This window comes from Lynx rufus, unplaced genomic scaffold (genome assembly GCF_022079265.1).
Source record: "Lynx rufus isolate CCGP_SWC_20201006 ecotype Redwood Valley unplaced genomic scaffold, mLynRuf1.p SCAF_3, whole genome shotgun sequence".
Lineage (NCBI taxonomy): Eukaryota > Metazoa > Chordata > Mammalia > Carnivora > Felidae > Lynx > Lynx rufus.
Genome location: NW_025814845.1, coordinates 54,104,163 through 54,125,856, shown reverse-complemented (window position 1 = coordinate 54,125,856; position 21,694 = coordinate 54,104,163). Strand labels below are relative to the sequence as shown.

Genomic DNA, 21,694 nt, shown 5'->3' with positions numbered 1-21,694 from the left:
GAAAAACCTGATCACAAATCTGCACCCATAATCTACACCCAGACTGTCCTTCGGGAAATGTGAAGGGGTGTCTATTTATTTCTTAGTCCCTAGAACTGGACTTTGCATCAAGGAATGCCTAATAAATATTTCTGACCAACAGGCAGACCAGAACACGTCCTTGTATGTCAAGGACAGATGTTTCATATAAACTACCTCTTTATACATTACAGTAAAATGCCAGCTATTCTAATGAACACTGAAGCAAAATGACACCACCAGGGCAACTGCAGAGTTATGCAATAATAGCATGTATTAGGTCTGCCATCACATATAGTTCTCTACAATACCTGAAAACTATCGTGTCTGTCCAATATGTCACTGCCTCCATAGTCTGTCTCTTATTATCTGTATTTGAAAAGGAAGTTTCCTAAGTCAAAAAAGTAATTTCAAAGCTTATACCTGTCTTTGTAACCAGATGGTACATTTTACTGTATTAAATTGATCATCTGTGGACATCATCTCTCAACATCAGATTCCCATTCTTTAAAAGGTTAATAGGAAAACAAGTATTGCTTGATAACTAAGTTGTATTTTTAATCAATTACTTTGTTTTATAGAGCTCCAAGAAAGGATAATGCTAAAACATGAATTTAAGCTACTAATGGTCTACTTTAGTCTGTCTAGTAAACAACTAGTTCAGAGTGATCCAAAAAATTAGACATAAAAACAAAAATATACATTAAAATGGGAATGTATTCAAAAACATGCTGCAGTTCAACCTAAGGCTCCATGAATAACTATTACACACATTAGTAACATTTATAGGGTTTACATTAATTATCCCAATTTTTCTCACCTACAATCAGATAATTACCACCCATAACTACTTGCTATTCTCCAGCTCGACCAGCTCACCCTGTACTGCTGGAAATGTCCCCCCGCTTCACCCTGCATCTGCCTGATGATCACCTAACTATGTACAATGTCCAGGCCAGTCTCACTCATTAAATGAAGCCTTTCCTGAACCCTCTCCTCTTCTGTGGAATCGGTCTTGGGCTCTCGTCTTAGGGGAAATCTACTCACACAGATTTATAGATATCCTCCTGGTTTTAAAAAAAAGGGTACTGAGAGAGAGATCACTTCCTTGACTACCAACAAGCACTGACATGATGACGTGAATGTTTCTATTCCCATGTATTTTAGGGCTAAGCCAGGCGGAAACTCTAGGTCCAGGCCTGCACTGTGGGCTGCACAGTGAGAGGCATGAGCTGTTTTCAGAAAACAAAAGTTGGAAACTACAAATCTTCTAACTGAGGCCATGCCCAATCTTTATTCTTGTCTTAAGAGGGTATATGATGCTTTTTGTCCATTTTCTCTTGTGGGAGTCAGGGTGCCTCACTGCAGGATTTGTGTGGTTGGAAGGCTTTCCCTCCAAGAATCAGCTGGGAAGTATAATGTGAATCCTCCTGTGTGTCCAGGTACCAGGTGCTCCATTTTGTCAACAAGGTGAGAGATTCACAGTATCACTGGCCTGGCGATAACTGCTTACATGCTGATAGCTAAATTATACCTAATACTTATCACTGGTATTAATATTAAAGCAGACACTTCTTGAGTCCAAATGACTGTTCAGACATCCTGAGTTAGCCAGTGGAGCAAGGAAATAAAAGCTCTGAAAAGCATCACCTTGTTTCCCAGGTCCCCAAACCCACAGATGTCTGGACTTTCTTTTATTATATCCATTTCTAATCACTTGAAATTATTGTTTCTCTTGCCCACTTTAAGGCAAAATTCCAAAATTCAAGGACAGTATTTCCGTATTTTCCTTCACATCCTCTATAGCTGATTTTAAGGTATTGGGAAGCTCCTATTTGTCTCTTTTCCTTAATCAAAGAATGTGCCACTTAGAGCTTAGGCTGCAGCCCTCATACAGATTTCCATCACAGATTTCTCCATGAAGGATTCATACAGAACCACTATAAATGCTTACATGAACCATGAGCTCATTTTTGCCCACTCATAGGAATCCTGTTCAAAAAACAAATATAAATTCAAAGTACTAAAAATGTTAAAAATTATTTATGAAACACTAATATACTGGATTTTATAATTAAAGGAATATTTCATATTATATTACTTTCAAGATGGATGAGAGTATTTTTAAAAACAAAATATGTAAATTGAGGCATTCACTAAAAGATTTCTTGGTAGCCTTCTAGAAACGTATTTTTCTTCCCTAAAGATTCCTAAACCTTTGGGGGTTGTTTTAAACAGTACTGGCATTCTATGGATTTCCAGCTGATGTCTGCCAACCCCTGTGCACATTTCTGAGACTTAGAGCCAAGGAAGCTGTCCAACTGACAAACCAATTGTTAAAAGACGCAGCGGGTCTTAAAAACTACTTAAATATTGCCCTTAAAGACACACCCAAAATGACTGCTTTGTGTTCTGTGGTATTCATTCTCTCTAAAACTTTCTCAAGGCTAAGCCTAACGGGGGAAATAAAATCCTTTTCAGACATAAAGGGTGAGATCTGAGTCACGCTAAGATTGCAACACAAGGTCAAGGGCAAGGAATCACTTTTCCTAACCCAATCTGCTATGTGCAATTCACCTTATGCCCTCCATTCAGCAGATATGCCTAAATACCAGGCAGATGTTGATAAAGAATTTCTCATTTGTGAGCATTTCTGCATTATTTCAAAGCTGGAGAATAAACACTAGTTAAAAGGTCATTACATAAAAAACAAAATATTTGTAGCTATGACTTAAATTAACTCTCTTCCTTATGGCATTGACTTAAGAGAATTAAAGGTACAAGCTAAAAACCTGTGGTAATTTAGAAAAGGTTCTGGGAGAAAGTCACAAGTCAAGCAACCTCAAAGGTCTCAAAGGTACTGACAGTGGAAATTTCAAATGGGTCATCACAGTTACCACAAATAACTTATAAAAAGCAATGGCCAATAGATTCTATGGGTAGAGATTACCTTATTAATCATGTTTAACCTTTTTGAGGCATTATGCTTTTTAAAGCATCCATATTCATTAAATAAGCACTGAATGGAAAACTGCTTATCTACGGTCCATATTATTAAAAAAAAGATAATGTTTGATCAACTATTTTCTAGATATCATAGCCTATTTCACAGGTTATACCCTGATATCCCTTGGTAAAACACCTCAAGTGTTTCAACTATGTCAAGTACAATCCTGAAGTCATGCTGTCTTAACTTAATCTATTAAGAATTATTGTAATTTCTATAATATTTTAGTATATAATCAATATTAATAGCTTTTTCATTATCAATTAGGGCCAAATGTGATAAGTGACCTCACATGTTCTCTTTAGGGGCTTAAAGACAAAGAGCTCTAAATAGGCACCAGCATCTTTTGAAAGGATACCTCAGGGGGCAGGGAAATAATATTTTTTTCCCAGTAAAGTAGAGAAGGTAAACTGGGTGGTAGGTAAGGAAAAAAGGTTGTCATGGTTGTTAACAGGTTAGAGTACAGAGTACGGGTTCTTCCTACCTCTCCCTGACCCTCCCAGCTTACTGTAACAATGAGGACGCTGGTGAGACACTAGTGGACGGGTTCTGACCATACCTTCATGGGTAGGCTCTGGGTCAGGTGTAAGTGAGATGTCATCCAGCTCTCGCAGGCAGAGCCATTCTCCATCCATAGACACTCGGAATTTGCAAAGGTAGATGGTCTCCATGGCAGCCTGTGTGATCTTGTCAGTGGTGGGGGTTGGCATATCAGTTGGAGGCGTCAGAGCAGACATGATGACTCAGCTGGGACCACAACACACACACACAAACACACACACACTCACCCCAACAAAAATAAATAAAACCTCCTTACCCCAAAACCCCAAATCCAAAGCTCTGAAACAAAGCTCTCAGGAAAAGGGGTGGGGGAGATTAAAACAAAACACAAGGAAAAATACCTTACGGTTTAAGAACCAACTGTTCAAGACAAGCAATCCTCTACTATCTTTTCTCATAGATAGTTCCTACCACATAGCAAAATAAAATGATGCCTGTTTTCTCTAGCTTCTGTCCTTTTATCTTCTCTTCCCTGCCCCCTCCTTTTTCAGCTGGGCTATAGGCTTTAAACGTTGCACAGCCGATGCCACCTTAGCTGGCTTTAAAAAACTGGTCTCTGAATGAATAAGTGAAAAATCCTCCTTTGTGCAGGAAAAAAAATACCCCCAAAAAATCCCAAAAAATAAACCAATATTTTCAATTTAGCTTAAAAAATATCCTGAACTGCAGAAATCACTTCCAGGATCTGCTCAGATGAGCCGGGATGCTGAGTTCTAATAGGATTGGTTGTGCGCAGTAAGCAGGGTGTTGACCAAAATGGCTGACTAATGAACTGAACTGAAAATCCAGGCTCATGTGACCAGCTGCTCTGAACGTAGGGCGAGCAATTCCCAGGATGCTTTATAGATGCTGCTGATGCAGGGAGAGCAATTAAGCTGCTGCTCTCATCCTGTACAACCCACTTCCAGACTATGCTAGTCAAACTGTGATCAGACATAACACAATGCACCTATCCTCATCAATTCCCTCACTTTGGGATAAAAGGGCTAGATAACAGGAGGACAATTAACACTGGGTAGTACTTCATTGCAAAGATGATGAAAGAGGCAGTTAGATTAATTTAGTAAGCACATAATTCACTTCCATCTTTTACCCTCATATACCTAGCTATCAAAATTCTTTACTAAAGGTGGTGTTTTAAGAAAAGCCAAAGCAGATTTTCAAGTTAAATATCATACTCTCAGGCATTTACAATCTCCTTTTCCAAGGTACAAAACCTGACTTTTTAGACTGGATAGAAGTGCAAGAAAAAAACCTTGATGCTAAAAAAGTAAAATCCCTTCCAATTAATGGCAATCCCCTGCCCCACCCCCGCTTTTGAAATTGTTGTATTTACCAAATTTCTTTTTTAATTGTTTTTAATATTTATTTTTGATAGAGACGGAGGGTGAGTGGGGGAAGGACAGAGAGAAGGAGACACAGAATCTGAAGCAGGCTCCAGGCTCTGAGCTGTCAGCACGGAGCCTGTCATGGGGCTCATGAACCTTGAGATCATGACCTGAGCCGAAGTCGGACGCTTAACCAACTGGGCCACCCAGATGCCCCTACCAAGTTTCTGCATAAAATATGTATTATGTTTCTAATTAAAGGATAAAACTATGTTATATTTTTAAAAAGCCTCCCATCCTGGAACATCCTAAGGGCATATTATCATATATTATCAACTCACCAACCAACCAACTCACCTACCCACATACATGTCTGTATTATCCAATGAGGCATTTATACCTTGATAGCAAAAAGTTAGGTGCTTCCTTTCTGAGCTGCAATAAATAATGAGATAAGGGATGATAACAATTTTCTTTGAAAATGTTTTGGACAATTGAAAACAAGTATTTTTTCTATTTAAGGATCTGGTTTTAAGGTGGAAGCTACAACTTCAAGAAATATATGCCAAGACGATTTATTCTATTTTAGGAATTTCATTCAGAAGGATACCTTGATTTTTGAAAACTAAAAGAAAAAAATTCTCCTTGAATATTATAATGACATTTTATATGTATATTACATACAAATATAATGTTAAAATTTCACAAATGTTGCATCCTAACTTGAGATTGAGCCCAAAGAAAAAATGCTAAGAATCAGGTTCTGTAGGTAAACAGGCATTTCTCATACTGTTAGAGGGAAAGCAAACTGGTACAACGTAAAAATGCATATACGTATATGATTATTTACAATTAGGAAGAAAATCAGTAAATTACTAAGGAAAACAAAATACCCCAGGTTTATTCATTTCTATTTAAAATCTTTCAACATTATCCTACATCTGGACCCAAAGCTATTCATTCACTAATTTTCTCATTCAGTAAATATTCAGTCAGAGTATTCCACATGTCAGGCAGCGATCCAGGCATTGGGCATGCAGTAAGACAAAATCACCCTTTCAAAGAAGCAGAATTTATGTACCCAAATACTGAACACAAGTCTTCGTTTAACACATTCACATTTAATTATAGGTCGATTCCTTTCTAGACATACATACTTCCATCTTATACACTAAAGCTTAAAGGGGACAGTTTATAGTTTCACCATGTAATACTTTATAACCTAGTAAGCAGTCATTAAAATCTTTAAACTTACACTGAATAGTTCCTGGAATCACAATGCCAAAGAGCCCTGGCTTCTGTACGTACAACACCAAGACTGTAGGTCATTGACACATTCTTGAAATATAGAATAGTGAAAACAAAGAAAAATCTGGATGCTTTGAGATTTCCTGGTTCCATGAATATCTGAATTGAGCCTATCACAAACCATGACAATCTTTTTAGCAACCAATATGCATTTAATAACCTTAAACAGATTTGGATTGATTACAAGACACTAGCATACAAGAAAATCTAGGTCAATAAACAGAGAAGACCTGGTCAACATTCCTTCCAAAGGTCCTTCTCTCCAGGTAGAAGATATCAGGAGGGAAGCCCAAAGCAACTAACACTTCTGCCAAGGAGAGAAAAACCTTCCTGCACTGGTTATCTCTCAGTTTAAGGAGGCATTAGGAGTCATTTCAGAAATAAGAACTGTGGGTGAGCAGGAAAACCTGTCTTTCCACTATCTCAGTCATACCTGCTTGCAGGTAAACACCTTTGAGTCTTCAGTGTGGACACTTACTCACTGTTCACAGGCAAGGAATTTCCTATGAGAACAAGCACTGTTTGTAGAAGACTAACAAATAATTCTAAACGTTGTTTAGTACTGTTTTTACATTTGGGTCTTTACTAGGTAAACATATTAGCTTAGGTAACATGAAGTCATCAGTGAGACAAACCTTGAACTTTTTTCTCATTTGATCCTACCTGTGAATAAAGGCACATCTTTGTAAGATGGTTGTGAGGAGGGTTGAGGTATAGTGTGTGGCCCTAGAAGTAGAACTAACAGGCCTAAGTGAAATTCAAATCCAAGGTGATGATCTGAATAATACTATGTTCTAGTTGCTTACACAGCCTGAATTTTCCATCTTATAATTAATTCAAAGCAAATGAGATTCACTGTCAAAGTCAGAAGTCACTTTTAAAGAATACTCAGCTACTGTTATAAGACAAAGTTTTATTTGTCATGCCCAATGTCCCTGTTATACAATAGGGAAAAATTACTTAAGCTAGCTATCATTTATTGAATCTCTATTTTCTGTTAGGTGCTTTAAAATTCTTTTAATGTTTATTTATTTTTGAGAGAGAGAGAATGAGAGAGCACGAGCAGGGGAGGGTTAGAGAGAGAGGGAGACAGAATCTGAGCTGTCAGCACAGAGCCTGACATGGGGCTCAAACTCAGGAACTGTGAGATCATGACCTGAGCTGAAGTCAGAGGCTTAACCGACTGAGCCACCTAGGTGCCCCTAGGTGCTTTATAAATACTGTATCAAATCCTCACAAGAATCTGGCCAAGGAGATATGGTATGTCCTCTTTACATACAAGGAAACCAAAGTTGAGCCAAGTAACTGGCCCAAGATCACACAATTAACAAGTGGCTGATCTGGGATTCCAAGGTTTGTCTTAATGCCCTCAAACCAAAGTCCATGCTTTCTTTCATGCCCTGAAAAGTCAGCACTCCAATCCAAGGATTAAATTTTACTTAGGAAAAACAAAAAACAAAAAGCACAAACAAAATAACACAAGCAATGTCCCCACAAAATTTCCCAAATATGAATTTGAACAAATTTAAGATTTGAGGAAGAAAAAAATTGTATTAGCTTTCACACTTTACAAACCACATATTCCACTTTCTCTTATACATTCAGTTCAGGTTTTTAATATGTGGGCATTTTCTGAGAAACTGGGATCCCAGCATAGATCTTTCCTGCTGTGTGCTGGCAAAGGGTAAACCAAATTCTTCCTGATCATAGTAAAGGATGATACACTACTTATTGTACTACCACTCTGAGGAAAGAGCAGGAAATAAGCATCTTACCAAGTTCCCGCCTCATCCACTAACTTAGTTGGGCATATTAAGAACACTTGAGGGGCGCCTGGGTGGCTCAGTCGGTTTTAAGTGTCCAAGTTTGGCTCAGGTCATGATCTCGCAGTTTGTGGTTTTGAGCCCTGCATCGGGCTCTGTGCTGACAGCTCAGAGCCTGGAGCCTGCTTTGGATTCTGTGCCTCCCTCTCTCTCTCTCTCTCTCTCTCTCTCTCAAAAATAAGTAAACATTAAAAAAAAAATTTAAGAACGCTTAATACAGTCAGTAGTGTGAAAAGATTAATGAAAGGGAAATTATTTTCTCAAATGACTTATTCCAGAACTTCTTCAAATAGCAAACTTCAAAATATAGTTTTAATACTTTAAAAATACAACCAATATCCATGAAATCATTGCCTAACTGATGAAATGAACCAACAAATTTATGTGTTCCTTCTCTCTTCTGAATTCCTGCCTCCCCTTTTGAGGCAATTACTTCTGAATTTTGTGTATATCATTACCTTACTTTAAAAGTATTATTATGAATATATGGATGCCTAAACAATATATTTAGCTTCATCTTAACTTTATAGAAAGCGTTTCATGCTGTATGAAAGCCTTTCGCTCAACATTGCATTTTATTTATGTTTTAAATATTTATTTTTTCAGAGAGCACAAGCAGGGGAGGGGCAGAGAGAGGGAGACAGAAGATCTGAAGCAGGTTCCGCGCTGACAGCAGTAAGCCTGATATGGGGCTTGAACTCATGAAAGGTGAGATCATGACCTGAGCCGAAGTTGGACACTCAACCTACTAAGCCACCCAGGTGCCCCTCAACATTGCATTTTTAAAGATTCATCCACATTGTAGTGTGCTATAATTTATCTTTTTTGGCTGCTGTATTATGAGGTAATATTCCATTGTATGTGTAAAAAATTTTCTGATCCATTTTCATGCTGGTGAGCATGTATGGGTTAATTTTAATTTTTTTTTTGTTTTAAATAATATTATTTAAATACTTTTCAGAAATAGATTTCTTTTTTTTTTTTTTAGAGAGAAAGAGAGAGAGAGAGAGAGAGAGAGGCGCAAGTGGGGGAGCAGCAGAGGGAGAAGGAGAGAGGGAATCTCACTTGGGGCTTGATGTCACCACTGTGAAATCATGACCTGAGCCGAAATCAAGAGTCAGACACTTAACCGAATGATCCACCAAAGTGCCCCCAGAAATAGATTTCTTGTAGGTATACCAATTCTCAACAGGTCTGAAGGTAAGAAACTATTTCACATTTCTTTTATAGGTAGTTGTCTCCTATTACCTAGTTCCTATTGGGCACACACTGGTGCTTTTTAAAACTTATTGACTTGTGCAACTAAATCAGTTTGTAAACCTCACAAGTTCTACTTCCCAAAGCCTCTGGGATCACAGTTTTACAATTTAAGAAAATAATTCTCCCACCCCCACCCCCACATTTTACTAGGTGCTGTCAGCACAAAAGGGTTTCTTTGATGAAATGCCATCATGATGACATTGGTGGAAAGTCTAGATGTTTCTGCTAAAGTATAAGATTATTCAGTTGAATGATCATGATTTTTTCACATGCTCCAGTCTTCCACCCACTTCCGTCCCTCTTACTTCTTTCCCTCTCTCAGACAAAAATCTATTATGTTTACCTCTGATGCTGAGATTTCTACAATTGTAGATTTATACATTTGAAAGGCTCAGTATTACTTTGTAGATATTAACCAAGAATGATAATAAGTACTAAAAAATGATTATACCTGAGTTAATTATTTTGTTAGGAACAAAAACCACCAGGAGTATTACCATGCATAATCTTTTCACTTATTAAAATTAACCAGCATCAGGCTAGAGCTAACTCCTATCTTAGTAACTAAAACTGATTTCATGGCTAAGTGGCAGTAGGTAATGATTTACAGATGTAAAGCTACCAGCAACTTAGTAGATCTCTTTGGAAATTTATCCTGCTCCTGTCCTGATTTACTCAACTATAAAATGAAACTAAAAAGCTAGCTTCACAAAGCTCATGGGCTCCATGAGAACTTTGCCTGCTTTACACACCATTATACATCTGCTTAAAACAGGACCTACCAAGTATCAGTCTCAAAAGATACTTGTTGGTATAGATATGTAACTCCAAAGCACTCTATACTCTTGCAATGGTATATTTTCACCCTCCTGTTTCACCTTAACCATGAAAACTTCCAAGTTCCTCAAAACCAAGCTATATTCATGCCCCAACAAATAAGTCATTCTAACGCAGGCTTTAGTCACTTGTACCTAACAGATTCATTCATTTAACATGCAATGGGCACCTACTATGTGTTAGTCACGAGGGACATAAGAACAAGGTAGTAGACAAAAAACAGGCAATTACAGGTGCACAGACGGCTATTCAGTGTTGTTTACATACATAACTATTGAATTTCACATTTATTTATTCATTTAGGAAGTAGGGCCTCACTGAGCAGAATGAGGAACTAAAGGACTGCTGCTGTCTGAAAAGGAGCCTTCAGTTTAGGATGGGATTCCAGTAATGAGAGGCAGTAAAGGAGGCTGAGAGCATGTAGAGTCGGAAAGCCCACAGTGAATCCTAGATCCACCTTTAGAAGCTGAATAACTTTGGCATAGTATTTGTTTCTGTGCCTGTTTCTTCACTGACAGAATGGGGATAATAATATTAACTACTTCAGATTTCACGTAAGTAATGTTAAGTAAAATGCTTAGCATGGCACTTTGTACAAAGTAAGCAGTCAGTAAATACTAGCCATTATCATCATTATAGGTGCTTGAGGATTCTGGGGGGAAAAATGCTACCATCACATGAAGCGTAAGTCAGTAAGGATGAAAGCTCATAGGACTGAGGTAGAGGAAAGTCAAAAGGAGATGTGAGCAAAGGGGATGCTGGGGCATCTCTCAGGCCTTGAGGAAGGAAGACATGGGTCAGAACTTTACCAGGCATTCATATCAGGTGACCAGATTTCTTAAGTTCATAAAAAAGGCAGAGGAAGCAGATATTTATGCCTGTAGAGTCCCTAAACAGATTCTAAAATTAGAGGAACCATATTCTAAAAGGCAACATGCTCAAACAATTTCTGCTTTCTACATGCCTCTTGCTGTCACAGTCTGACAGGCTCTTTTCCTATGTTTTATGAGGTTTCAAATTTCCCCACCTCTGCCCCTATAAACTTCTTTTCAGTTTCCATGCCACTCCCTCTGACACATGCTGCCTGTCATGTCTACTTGGTACGGAACAAGTATAGAACCAGTCAGTCACTAACAGGGTCCCTGCAATCAGGGATACCCACCTTGGTCAGCAGCCCTTGCCTGGTGGGCTTTAGGAAGACCATGAACCTTCCCATTATTCGGAAGTAGTTACAGTAGGTGGGCGGGATCATACTGATACTCTCTCAAGTACCACCGCTCTGTAACTCTAAAAACATTTCCTTTCTCATAATTTTAAGTCATGCTATCTTACACTACTGACTTCCCAAAATAAATGTTACAGCTCACACTTGAGCCACTTTACCCTAGAGGAAGAAGTTTCCATGTTAATAAGGTTTGGGTGGAAAAACAACAGTTCAGATATCCTGCAAAACTCATTAAAAAATTTTTTTTGTTTTAATGTTTATTTTTGAGAGAGAGACAGGGTGTGAGCAGGGGAGGGGTAGAGAGAGAGAGGGAGACACAGAATCCAAAGCAGGCTCCAGGTGCTGACCTGTCAGCACAGAGCCTGACTCAGGGCTGGAACTCCTGAACCACGAGATCAGGACCTGAGCTGAAGTCAGATGCCCAATCGACTGAGCCACCCAGGCACCCCTAAAATGGGGTTCTTTAGGGCGCCTGGCTGGCTCAGTCGGTAGAGCCTGTGATTCTTGATCTTGGGGTTGTGAGTTTGAGCCCCACACTGGATGTAGAACTTACTTACTTACATACATAAATAGGGACTCTTTAATTTATGATGGGGACCCATTACCTTTTGTACAATGGTAAAGAGGCAGCGTGTCTTTTAGGCAACACTTAATTATTTAAGGAATTTTCAAGTATGTTAGACAACAAGAAAATATCATTATTTCATCCAGTTAATTCTGCTATGTTATTCTCCCAGATTTTTTACTACCTATAACCTATACTAGAAGAATATGTTCTCTTAGCTTCTTTGTCAGATTCCATCTCTTTAACACAGATTTCTGCTAAACAAAAAGGAAAAAGATGCAAGACAGAGTAAGTCAAGTGAATATGTTTTGAGGCCAATACTAATCTTTTAGCTCCAAAAGTTGCTTTCTTTGCCACTTTTGCTCTGCTCTCTCTCTCACCAAACTTACTGCTTTCTACCTAAACTGATTTAATGCTTTGGTGAGGGAGCATACAGTGATTAAGAACATGAGCTGTGACACCACACTATGCAGGAATATGAATTCATTCTGTCCTTCACTTAAAAAACTGCAATATAAACAAATATTGAATCATTATGTTGTATACCTGAAATTAATGTAGTGTTATATGTCAGTTGTGCCTCACTAAAAATAAACAAACAAAACACCTCTGGGGATAGGGCCAGAAATCTGTGCTAACAAGATGTCCAGGTGATTGATAGGTGCAAAATTTGAGTTAAGAACTATCCTAAAACCACAGAATCTGTGTCTCCAGATTTGCAAATGCAAATCTAAGGCTACTCTATCAGAATTTTTGTATTTTATAATAATTTAGATAAGTCATTTAGAGATACTGAACCAAATACTCTGACAAAAAACATAAGTTGTATACATCTACTTATATGAGCTCTACATGGACTCATTTTTTTTCAGTTTTCATTTTTTTTTTTATGTTTATTTATTTTTGAGAGAGAAGGAGAGACAGAGCACGAGCAGGGGAGGGGCAGAGAGAGGGAGACACAGAACCTGAAACAGGATCCGGGCTCTGAGCTGTTAGCACAAAGCCCAATGTGGGGCTTTAACCCACAAACCACGAGATCATGACCTGAGCCAAAGTCAGACACTTAACCAACTGAGCTACCCAGGCGCCCCATTCAGTTTTCATTGTTAAGAGAGTAGTTTTTAAGTATCAGCTCTTCTATCTGTTGCAAATTTTAATAAAAATCAGCACGTACTGATAAATGTGAACTTTTTAGCTCTTTGCAGGGCACATAAAAATATTCCATAAAATGGTAGCCACTAACTACTACTACTATTATCTTACTACTCACATTCTTTCTTTGTAGCTGTTTGGATTACAGAACTACAGGAAAGCTTCTTTCATCTAATGGAGAGCCTTTTAGGATCCTCTAGTATCCAAAATGAAGCTAAGACCAGAAATAAGAAAAAAGAAAACTCTTGTGTATAAAGAATTAACCTACGATTATCAAGAGGGGGGCAGTCAAAACAAAGTCTCAAAGATTACATCTAATATTCTGAAATTGTTGTTTTGTCAATCAGAGTGTGAGCTTTTTGATAATGCCGGGCCAGAAGTGTAAGTAAAACAAATGAAAGGAAGCAGAAGGGGAGAAATTGGTTGGGAAGACAAACCGTGATAAGTTAGGCAGCAGTGATAATAAGAGCTGTATCAGGAAAGGAAGCAGCAGACAGGCTCTTGTAGCCAAAGGATGCAGGAATTGGGGGAATTGGGGGCATGAACCAGCTCCCCATACCTCACCAGGTCACTGCAGCTGTGGGTGGAAAAGACCCACCTGTATTTAGATACTCTTTAGTTCTAAACTCTAGTTCTCTGGTAGTCACTAACTTACAATTAAACTGTCTGAAGATGGGGGCACCTGGGTGGCTCAGTCGCTTGAGCGTCCAACTTTAGCTCAGGCCATGATCTCACAGCTCATGAGTTTGAGCCCCTCATTGGGCTCTATGCTGACAGCTCTGAGCCTAGAGCCTGCTTCGGATTCTGTGTCTCCCTCCCTCTCTGTCCCTAACCCACTTGCATTCTGTCCCTCTCTCTCAAACATAAATAAATGTTAAAAAAAATTTTTTTAAGTCTGAAGATGCTACATTTCTGAAGGGTTTTTTTCCTTTTCTATGGGTGTTTATATCTGTCATTTGACAAAATAACATTTAATAGATCAGAAAGTGATTCTTAACACAGGTAAAGTATGCTTAACACAGTTGGAAAAGAGCTGAAAGCCTATGAATCACAGCATTGTAAATGGAGGAACCACTCTACGTCAATTATACCAAAAAGCTGTCTTTAAAAAAGTCACAACTCCATCTGCTATTCTAAAAACTACTAGTATAAAGATGAACCTTAAATACTTTTAGGTTCTCATTGTTCAATCCTTCCCCGAATACCTATCAGTTTTGAGCAGATGCCGCTATATTTACAAAATAGAATGGAGTATTTTTGTCTTTTCAAAATTAAAAAAAAGCAATACATCAGGTCAACTAATTAATGTGTATTCAACTGCTAACCAGGTATAATGTTTTCTGGAGTGCTATTAAACAATGAAAAAAGAAAAGAGACACAATAATAGAAATGTCCATGGAAGATAAATTAAGATCAGAATATATACATATACACACATTAATAATATATATACATGCACACATACATATATAATATACACATCTTTATATTGTATATATGTGTATAAACCGAACATAAAACTATTTTTTCCCTTACTCATTACTGCATTTATACATAAATGAGACAGTTCCTTCCCCAACATGGGTTCTTAAAGTGCATCTGTGAGAAAGCACATCTGTGAATGTTTCCAGAAACCCTCATTCTCTGCACTTCCCAGGGCTCAACAAGGCATTCACTATTAGCTATACTCAACTTTACAGTGGGTGGACATAGCAATGCTACCATTCCTTCCCACTTTTTTTCTTCCTTCTATTCCCCTCCTAGCCCTTCTACCATCTCACAACAGCACATACAAGTACAGAAAGAAAGTTGCTTCTTTGTTGAGTACAACTTTTTTTTTTTTTTTTGGTACATTGTTGGAAATGGAAAAGACAAAGTCAGAGATGTGGGTTTATTTGCATGTCATTGCCCTAAACATAAATGTTAGCTGTGGCTCTGGGAGTTGGAAGAAGAAACGAATCACTGTCAGAAGCTGATAACTATGCAGACAGCAGGAGTGCCTCTTCACTCCAACACCAAGAAGCCATCTGTTACTCATCCATGAGAAGACTTTTAAAGTTAGGATGGAAAAGGGAAGCATTAAAAGCATTGTACCACAGCATGCAAGTAGCTCCTTATATCATTTATGAGAAATTGGTGTGGAAGGTCATACACCAAAGGGGAAAAAGCCTCATGAAATATGAACCCATACATGTCTGTGAATGCATGCTAAAGTTCTGGAAGAAAACTCACCAAACTCAAAAGTGGTATCCTCAGAAAAGGTGGTAGGTCTCCTACCCAAAAGGAAAGTTCATTTTGTATTCAATGTACTCTTGTACTGTAAATATTTAAACAATGACAATAGATTTATGTTATGTGTTACTTGTAGTTTTTATAGATCAAATATTTTTTAAAAGGCATAGTAGGGGGGCGCCCGGGTGGCTCAGCTGGTTAAGTGTCTGACTCTTGATTCCAGCTCAGGTCATGATCTCATGGTTCAGGAGATCAAGCCCTACATCGGGCTCTGTGCTAACAGTGTGGAGCCTGCTTCGGATTCTCTCCCTCTCTCCCTCTCTGCTCCTCCCCTGCTCACTCTCCCTCTCTCAAAATAAACATTTTTTTTTTTAAAAGGCATGGTTAGGAATTTTTATGACATTTAAAAGCTAGAAGCATAAAAAATTAGCAGACTAGCTAATTAGCAGACTCAAAGACTCAGAAAGGAACATAATCCAACACAGCAAATCAGAAGCCTTCCTTCCTGCTGTATTTAAACATGATGAATATATCAAGGATATTATATCTAGCACGATTTTACACTGACATAGTACACATTATGAACACTGAAAAGTTTAAGCTACCTTCCCTTCACACATTTTTGCTATTCTTTATCAGTGTCATTTAAACAAAGCTGAACTCGGGGCGCCTGGGTGGCTCGGTCGGTTAAGCGGCCAACTTCGGCTCAGGTCATGATCTCGCGGTCCGTGAGTTCGAGCCCCACGTCAGGCTCTGTGCTGACAGCTCAGAGCCTGGAAACTGTTTCAGATTCTGTGTCTCCCTCTCTCTGACCCTCCCCTGTTCATGCTCTGTCTCAAAAATAAATAAATGTTAAATAAAAAAAACAATTAAAAAAAAAAACACCAACAACTGTTTCCTCAGGTTGCTCAAGTGAACAGCCAGGAGATGCAGAGTTCTGATATCCAAGTACAGTAAAACCTTGTGACTGTAACTTGTTCTATGAGTGTTCCACAAGACGAGCAAACCGTTCTAATAAATTTTAACTTGATTAACAAGCGATGTCTTGCAATACAAGTAGTACGTGATGCTGAATGTCACATGATCACAACTGAGCCAATGGTTCTCTCTCTCTCCCTCTCTCTCCCTCTCTCTCTACAGGATTGTGGGGTATGGTCCCATGTCGGTCTCAGGCCGCAGTATTTGGCAGAAATTTTTGCATGTTGGAAGGTGCCCACAACTGGCGGTAGTGTGTTTTTTGCCACTTCAAAGCACCTCTGGATGGTCCCTTGCTTTTCCAAACAAGAGTAAGCTTAGGAATGCTTTGCTTCATTCTAGTCAGGCTGCATGCAGACAGAGACCCCTTCCTCTGCTGCCTTCTTGCCAGACACATTAAATACTGTATATGACAAGAGTTTATTTATACTGTACTCAACATCCGTTAATGATAGTGAAAGTCATCCTACACAATGACCCTCCTCTCTCGTCTCCCTCACACAAGCCATGAAGGTTTTCAAAGGTAAGTGGAGGTTAATTTATGCTTCTTTATATTGTATATTTTCTTTGTTATTTTGTATTATATTACAGTATTTTATTCATTTTCATATGAATGTTTTTGGGTTGTGGAATGAATCATCTGAGTTTCCATTATTTCTTATAGGGAAATCCGCTTTGATACACAGTGCTTTGGATTACAAGCATGTTTCTGGAACGAATTAGGCTTGCAAACCAAGGCTTGCATACTGTACATGATAGAAAGTAATACTGCATTGACTCTGCAGGGCAGCCACAAAAAAATCTTTTAATTTATTGAGTATTCCTTTTTCCAAGTATGCATGTGTTCTGAAGTACATATAAAAATAACAAGGTGGGGTGCCTGGGTGGCTCAGTTAATCTTCCGACACGTGATTTAGGCTCAGGTCATGATCTTGTGGTCACAGGATTAAGACTATGTTCAGCTGCATGCTGGACATGGAGCCTACTTAAGATTCTCTCCCTCTCTCTCTCTCAAAAAAAAAAAAAAAGAAAAGAAAAAAACAAAAAATAAGGTAAAAATAAAAACTCAGGACAAGAACTGCTCAATACATCTGTATTGTAAGGTAGAGACTAAGAGATCACACCTATGAAGCTTCAAGTCTTCATTCCTGATCTTGATCATGCTTAGGCCCTAATTTTCTAACAATACTTAAAAAAAAAAAAAGCTAATCCTTAATAGGAGGAAGCATCAAGTAAATTAACTGAAATTCAGATAATCCCCACAGCTGACACCTCCACAGTTGAGCATTTGCTCTGTCCATAAAGTTTGTGGGGTGCCTGGGTGGCTCAGTGGGTTGAGACTCCGACTTCTGCTCAGGTCATGATCTCGCAGTTGGTGAGTTCAAGCCCCGCATTAGGCGCTGTGCTGACGGCTCACAGTCTGGAGCCTGCTTTGGATTCTGGGTCTCCCTCTCCTTCTCTGCCCCTCCCACGACGCACCTGCGCACTCTCTCAAAAATAAATAAACATTAAAATAAATAAATAACTAATGGTTGTACCACAACCTTTACAGAATTATAAAGAATTGATAGAAGTGTCTTCATTCTATAGTGATGTGGTTAATAAGCAGATTACACAGAAATAAAATTTTAAGGAGAAAAAAGAGGTCATGCTTAAAGAACAAAGTAGAAAGCAGATTCCTTAGAAAATTGAAAGTAATGTTGTGAATATTATCTTTACTTCCCCTACTGATTAAAGGACTAATTTTTACCTTGATTAGGCACTCCCATCTTGAGATTAGCACATACTACTCCAACACACAACCTATGGTTTTACTAAGACTTTTTGTCAGTGGTCAGTGTTGGCCCTCTTTCTAGGTAAGTAACAGAAACGGTGACACTGGACTATTACCTCCAGCTGAACCCAATGACTCCGAACCTAAGAGAACCATGCCCCCAGTTTCAGAGGTTTGGTGTTTGTTTAAGGAGCACGGGCTTGGTAGGCAAGTAATCTGGGTCAACTTCAGTCCTACTCTAAAGCTGTTACTTGGGTCAAATCATTCAATAATACTGATCCTCAGCTTGATCTGAAAACGTGGCATCCTATTTGTCTCACAGCTGTGAGGATTAACTATGATAATCACAGCATATGCACACAGAAAACATTTGACTCTTAATGTCATAAGGGATGGATTAGGGGTAGAAAAGACAAAGTCAGGATTTCTTGGTTGTGTAGAGCAGTTAAAAGGCTTGCTCTGGTGAGAAAAGTCTCTAGCTCTATTTCTGGGAAAGAGATTCCCTCATCACCTTAGGCAAGTTCCTCCCCCTTTTCAGAACTCATACAACAAAGTACTTGGCATTTACAGCATGCCTTGTATCCTCAGCCACATTTTCATACTGTAAGACCCTGTCATGTTAAACCAGATTTAACACTCCTCCAAGTCTTTTTACACACACTGCCTACTCTAGGACCCCGCTCCTGGCAAGTAGCAATGAACAGCTGTTGACTGATAAAGCACAAAGTGAGGTCCGCTGCATTCAGGGGGCTCCCGAGGCGGTGGTATTAAAAGGTGGAGGCCTCTGCCTGCCAAACGATACGATCTCGGGAGGGGCCCCTCCAAAACCACACATTCCATTCATGTCAACTCGCGTACTGTTCCTGATTTCTCTTCTCAATCCCTTGGACGCATCTGTGATATTTACGGGTGTGGCGTGAACGCTCGTAAAAATTTTAGTGGTACAACCGAGGCCGCCCGGGCGGCGGCGGCGCAGCAGCCACACCTACTCCGCGGCCCCAGCGCCTGGAGCTCACAGAAGGCGGGCCAACGGGGCTGCCGGGTCTCTGGGCGCCGCCCCCTCCTCTGCTCCTCCGGGAAAGGCACCCAGCCTGGGACCGGGGGCTGGGACCCGGCGAGCACGTGGGAGGCTGGCGAGGACGAGCGTCCGGCCCAGGAGGGGAGGGGAAGCCGAGCCGGGCGGGAGCCAGCGGCCTGGGGAGACTCCGAGGTAAACAGTCCGGCGCCCGGAACGCGGCAGCCCCCCTGCACCCTTCCCGGCCGAGTCCCCCCTTCCCGCCGCCACTCACGGTGCTTGCCGCCGCCGCCGCTCGGGTAGCTCAGTAGCAGGAAAGGCAGCGGGGAGCCCGGCGACGGCGGGGTCCTCCAGGAGCGCTGTTGCTGCTGCGGCGGCGGGCGCGCTGCGAAGCCGGCGCCTCCATCTCCTGGGTAGAGCAGGAAGAAGGGGGCGGCCACTGGTGAGCCGGAATCCGACTGCTCGGCAGGAGAGGCCAGCGGCGGCCCCGCCTCGCTCTCTCGGTCCGCGCCCCCGGCTGGAGCACGGCTCGGCTCCTCCAGCAGCTGCTCCCCGCCCCTCGCCGGTTCCTCGCTGCAACTTTCCGCGCCGGCGTTGGGCGGCGGCGCGGTCTCAGCCATGCTCGCTCCTTCCTTCGCCGCCGCCTCGTACTCGCGCCCGGGCCTGGGCCCGGGAGTAGAAGGTCACGGCGGCGAGCCGCCGCCTCGTCCCGTCCGCGTCGCCGCCGCCACCTTTCTCCTTGGCCGCGGGCCGGCGTCTGGGCTCCGCCGCGCCGTCTACAGCCCGCCCCGCCGGGGTCCGAGCCAGCTGGTGCGACGGCCCCGCCCGACGGAGCGGTCTCCCTACCGGCCGCCTCCTCTGTCCCGCCCCTCCCGCCCCGGCCCCCAGCCTGCGGCGCGGCTCCCCTAGGGGGCGGCGTCCTCCTCTTCCCACTTCCCACCTTCCGCTTCCCTCCGCCGGCGTTGACCTCCCTCCCGACCCTAGGGGAGGTGACGGCGCCCAGTGCGCGTCCTTACCCGCCCCCGGCACGGCCCTCTTAAACTGTCAGGTGTGTTTGCCCTCCCCAGTGCTTGAAAGGTGGGAGACCTGGCGAGATAGCTAGCGGCGTTTTGTGTTGCAGCCTAACTTCAGCCGTAGCACGGAGGCACAAAGATCTGGGTGGGAGAAGAGGACAAAGCTAATTTTAAAAAGGAACCTCCCTCCCCCCCGGGTATTAAACTGTACCATTTGCCTTTCACACACTAGAACTTTAACCGTTGATTCACGGTTTTGATTCCTGAGCTTTTTATGTGAAAAACTAGAGGTGGGTGTCTTCCTTTTACCACCTCTTTTGTTCCCTCTCTTGTGCGCCCTGTAGAAATCTTGTATTTGCTTTGACTTCAACTCCCTGGTTTTCCGGTGTTCTGGGTGCGCATGAGTGCATTTTAAGCCAAACAGATCAGAATTTATACGGCAAGCGCCTATTATAGGTCGGCAGTTTTCACTTTCATAGTGCTTCCGTCTCGCTAGTAATTGGCCGCTGTTGCTTTATTATGAATGTTTGAATCAGTGATTACTGATCCAGTAATTCCCATAAGTAAACATTTCTTTCTCTAATAAAGACAATTTGCAGTATTATCGTTATTTCTTACGCTGGATTCTGTGAATGTATCCTTGCATTTCCTAGCAGATTAGCTTTGTGTTCAGGTTGCAAAATGCTGGCATAGAATCCATGTTGACTTTTAATTAAAAATCACTGTTGTGTAACATTTTGCCCACTTGCTTTTCTCTTTCTCTGGTCCGTCTTTCCCTCTGTAGAGAAAGTTATACTTCTCTAGGAAACTAAACCTTTTTACTGTTAATATTCTCTGAAAACCACTCTCGAAAGTACAAGAAATTAACATGAAACTTCTAATACTCTTTTCCGTCAAAACTTTTAAGCAAAAAGTATTTAAACAGATGTTTACAAGAGGCTGATTTCAAGGAGTCTGACAATTTCTTAGTAGCTTTTCAGTTTCTGGCATTTCACTGACCTGTGGATCCCAGCGCTACTGCCTGCTTGAGTTGTCTTTTGAGCCAGGATTCCTCTTTTGTAAAAATTATCCTATTACTTACTCATAGAGATGCGGGGATTAAATAAGAAATATAGGGAAAGCCTTTAAAACAAGATTTGGCATAGGGTAAAATAATTATTATAAGCTATATTTCATCACCGTGGCAAAACAGCATATAATTTACAGTAGTAAAACAAAACTGAGGGTAAAAAAAAAAAACAAACAACTTTTCATTGTATCTTTAGGTTGTTTGGACCTTTTCATTTAAGTCTTGGTGAAGGTGCAAGTCTTAATAAAAACACACTTGCCTTTTAAGAATTACAAACTGTAATACCTTGAAGAGAAAAACAAAGATTCCAGATGTATTGCATGATTTTAATGTCCATCCTTCACTGGATCTTTTATCTTGTCTTTGCGTGCAGAAAATTTTAAGTATTTTAGTTCCTTCACAGAGATGTTTTGAAATGTTTCAGTAAAGAATTTGACAAGAATATACACTTACTCCTTTGTAGGTAGAAGAAAAGAGCAAAGTCCTCACAAATCACAATCAGCCAAGGGAGTTAAAGTGTGAAATACTATCT

The 21,694-nt window shown here is 40.6% G+C and overlaps 1 protein-coding gene across 6 annotated transcripts in view; it reads right to left on the bottom strand.

The window, feature by feature from the left end:
* RUFY3 (RUN and FYVE domain containing 3) overlaps positions 1-19,790 on the bottom strand; it is an 81,907-nt gene extending 62,117 nt beyond the window's left edge. For 4 of the 6 annotated variants that reach the window (XM_047092227.1, XM_047092228.1, XM_047092232.1 and 1 more), the window contains exon 1: positions 19,355-19,790. In XM_047092227.1, coding sequence (XP_046948183.1) covers positions 19,355-19,700 — 346 coding nt within the window. In that variant the 5' untranslated portion in view covers positions 19,701-19,790. Of the gene's footprint in view, positions 1-3,584; positions 4,902-19,354 lie in introns of those variants that run through there. The other 2 variants (XM_047092233.1, XM_047092230.1) reach the window with 2 other exon arrangements.
* Positions 19,791-21,694: the final 1,904 nt, after the last annotated feature.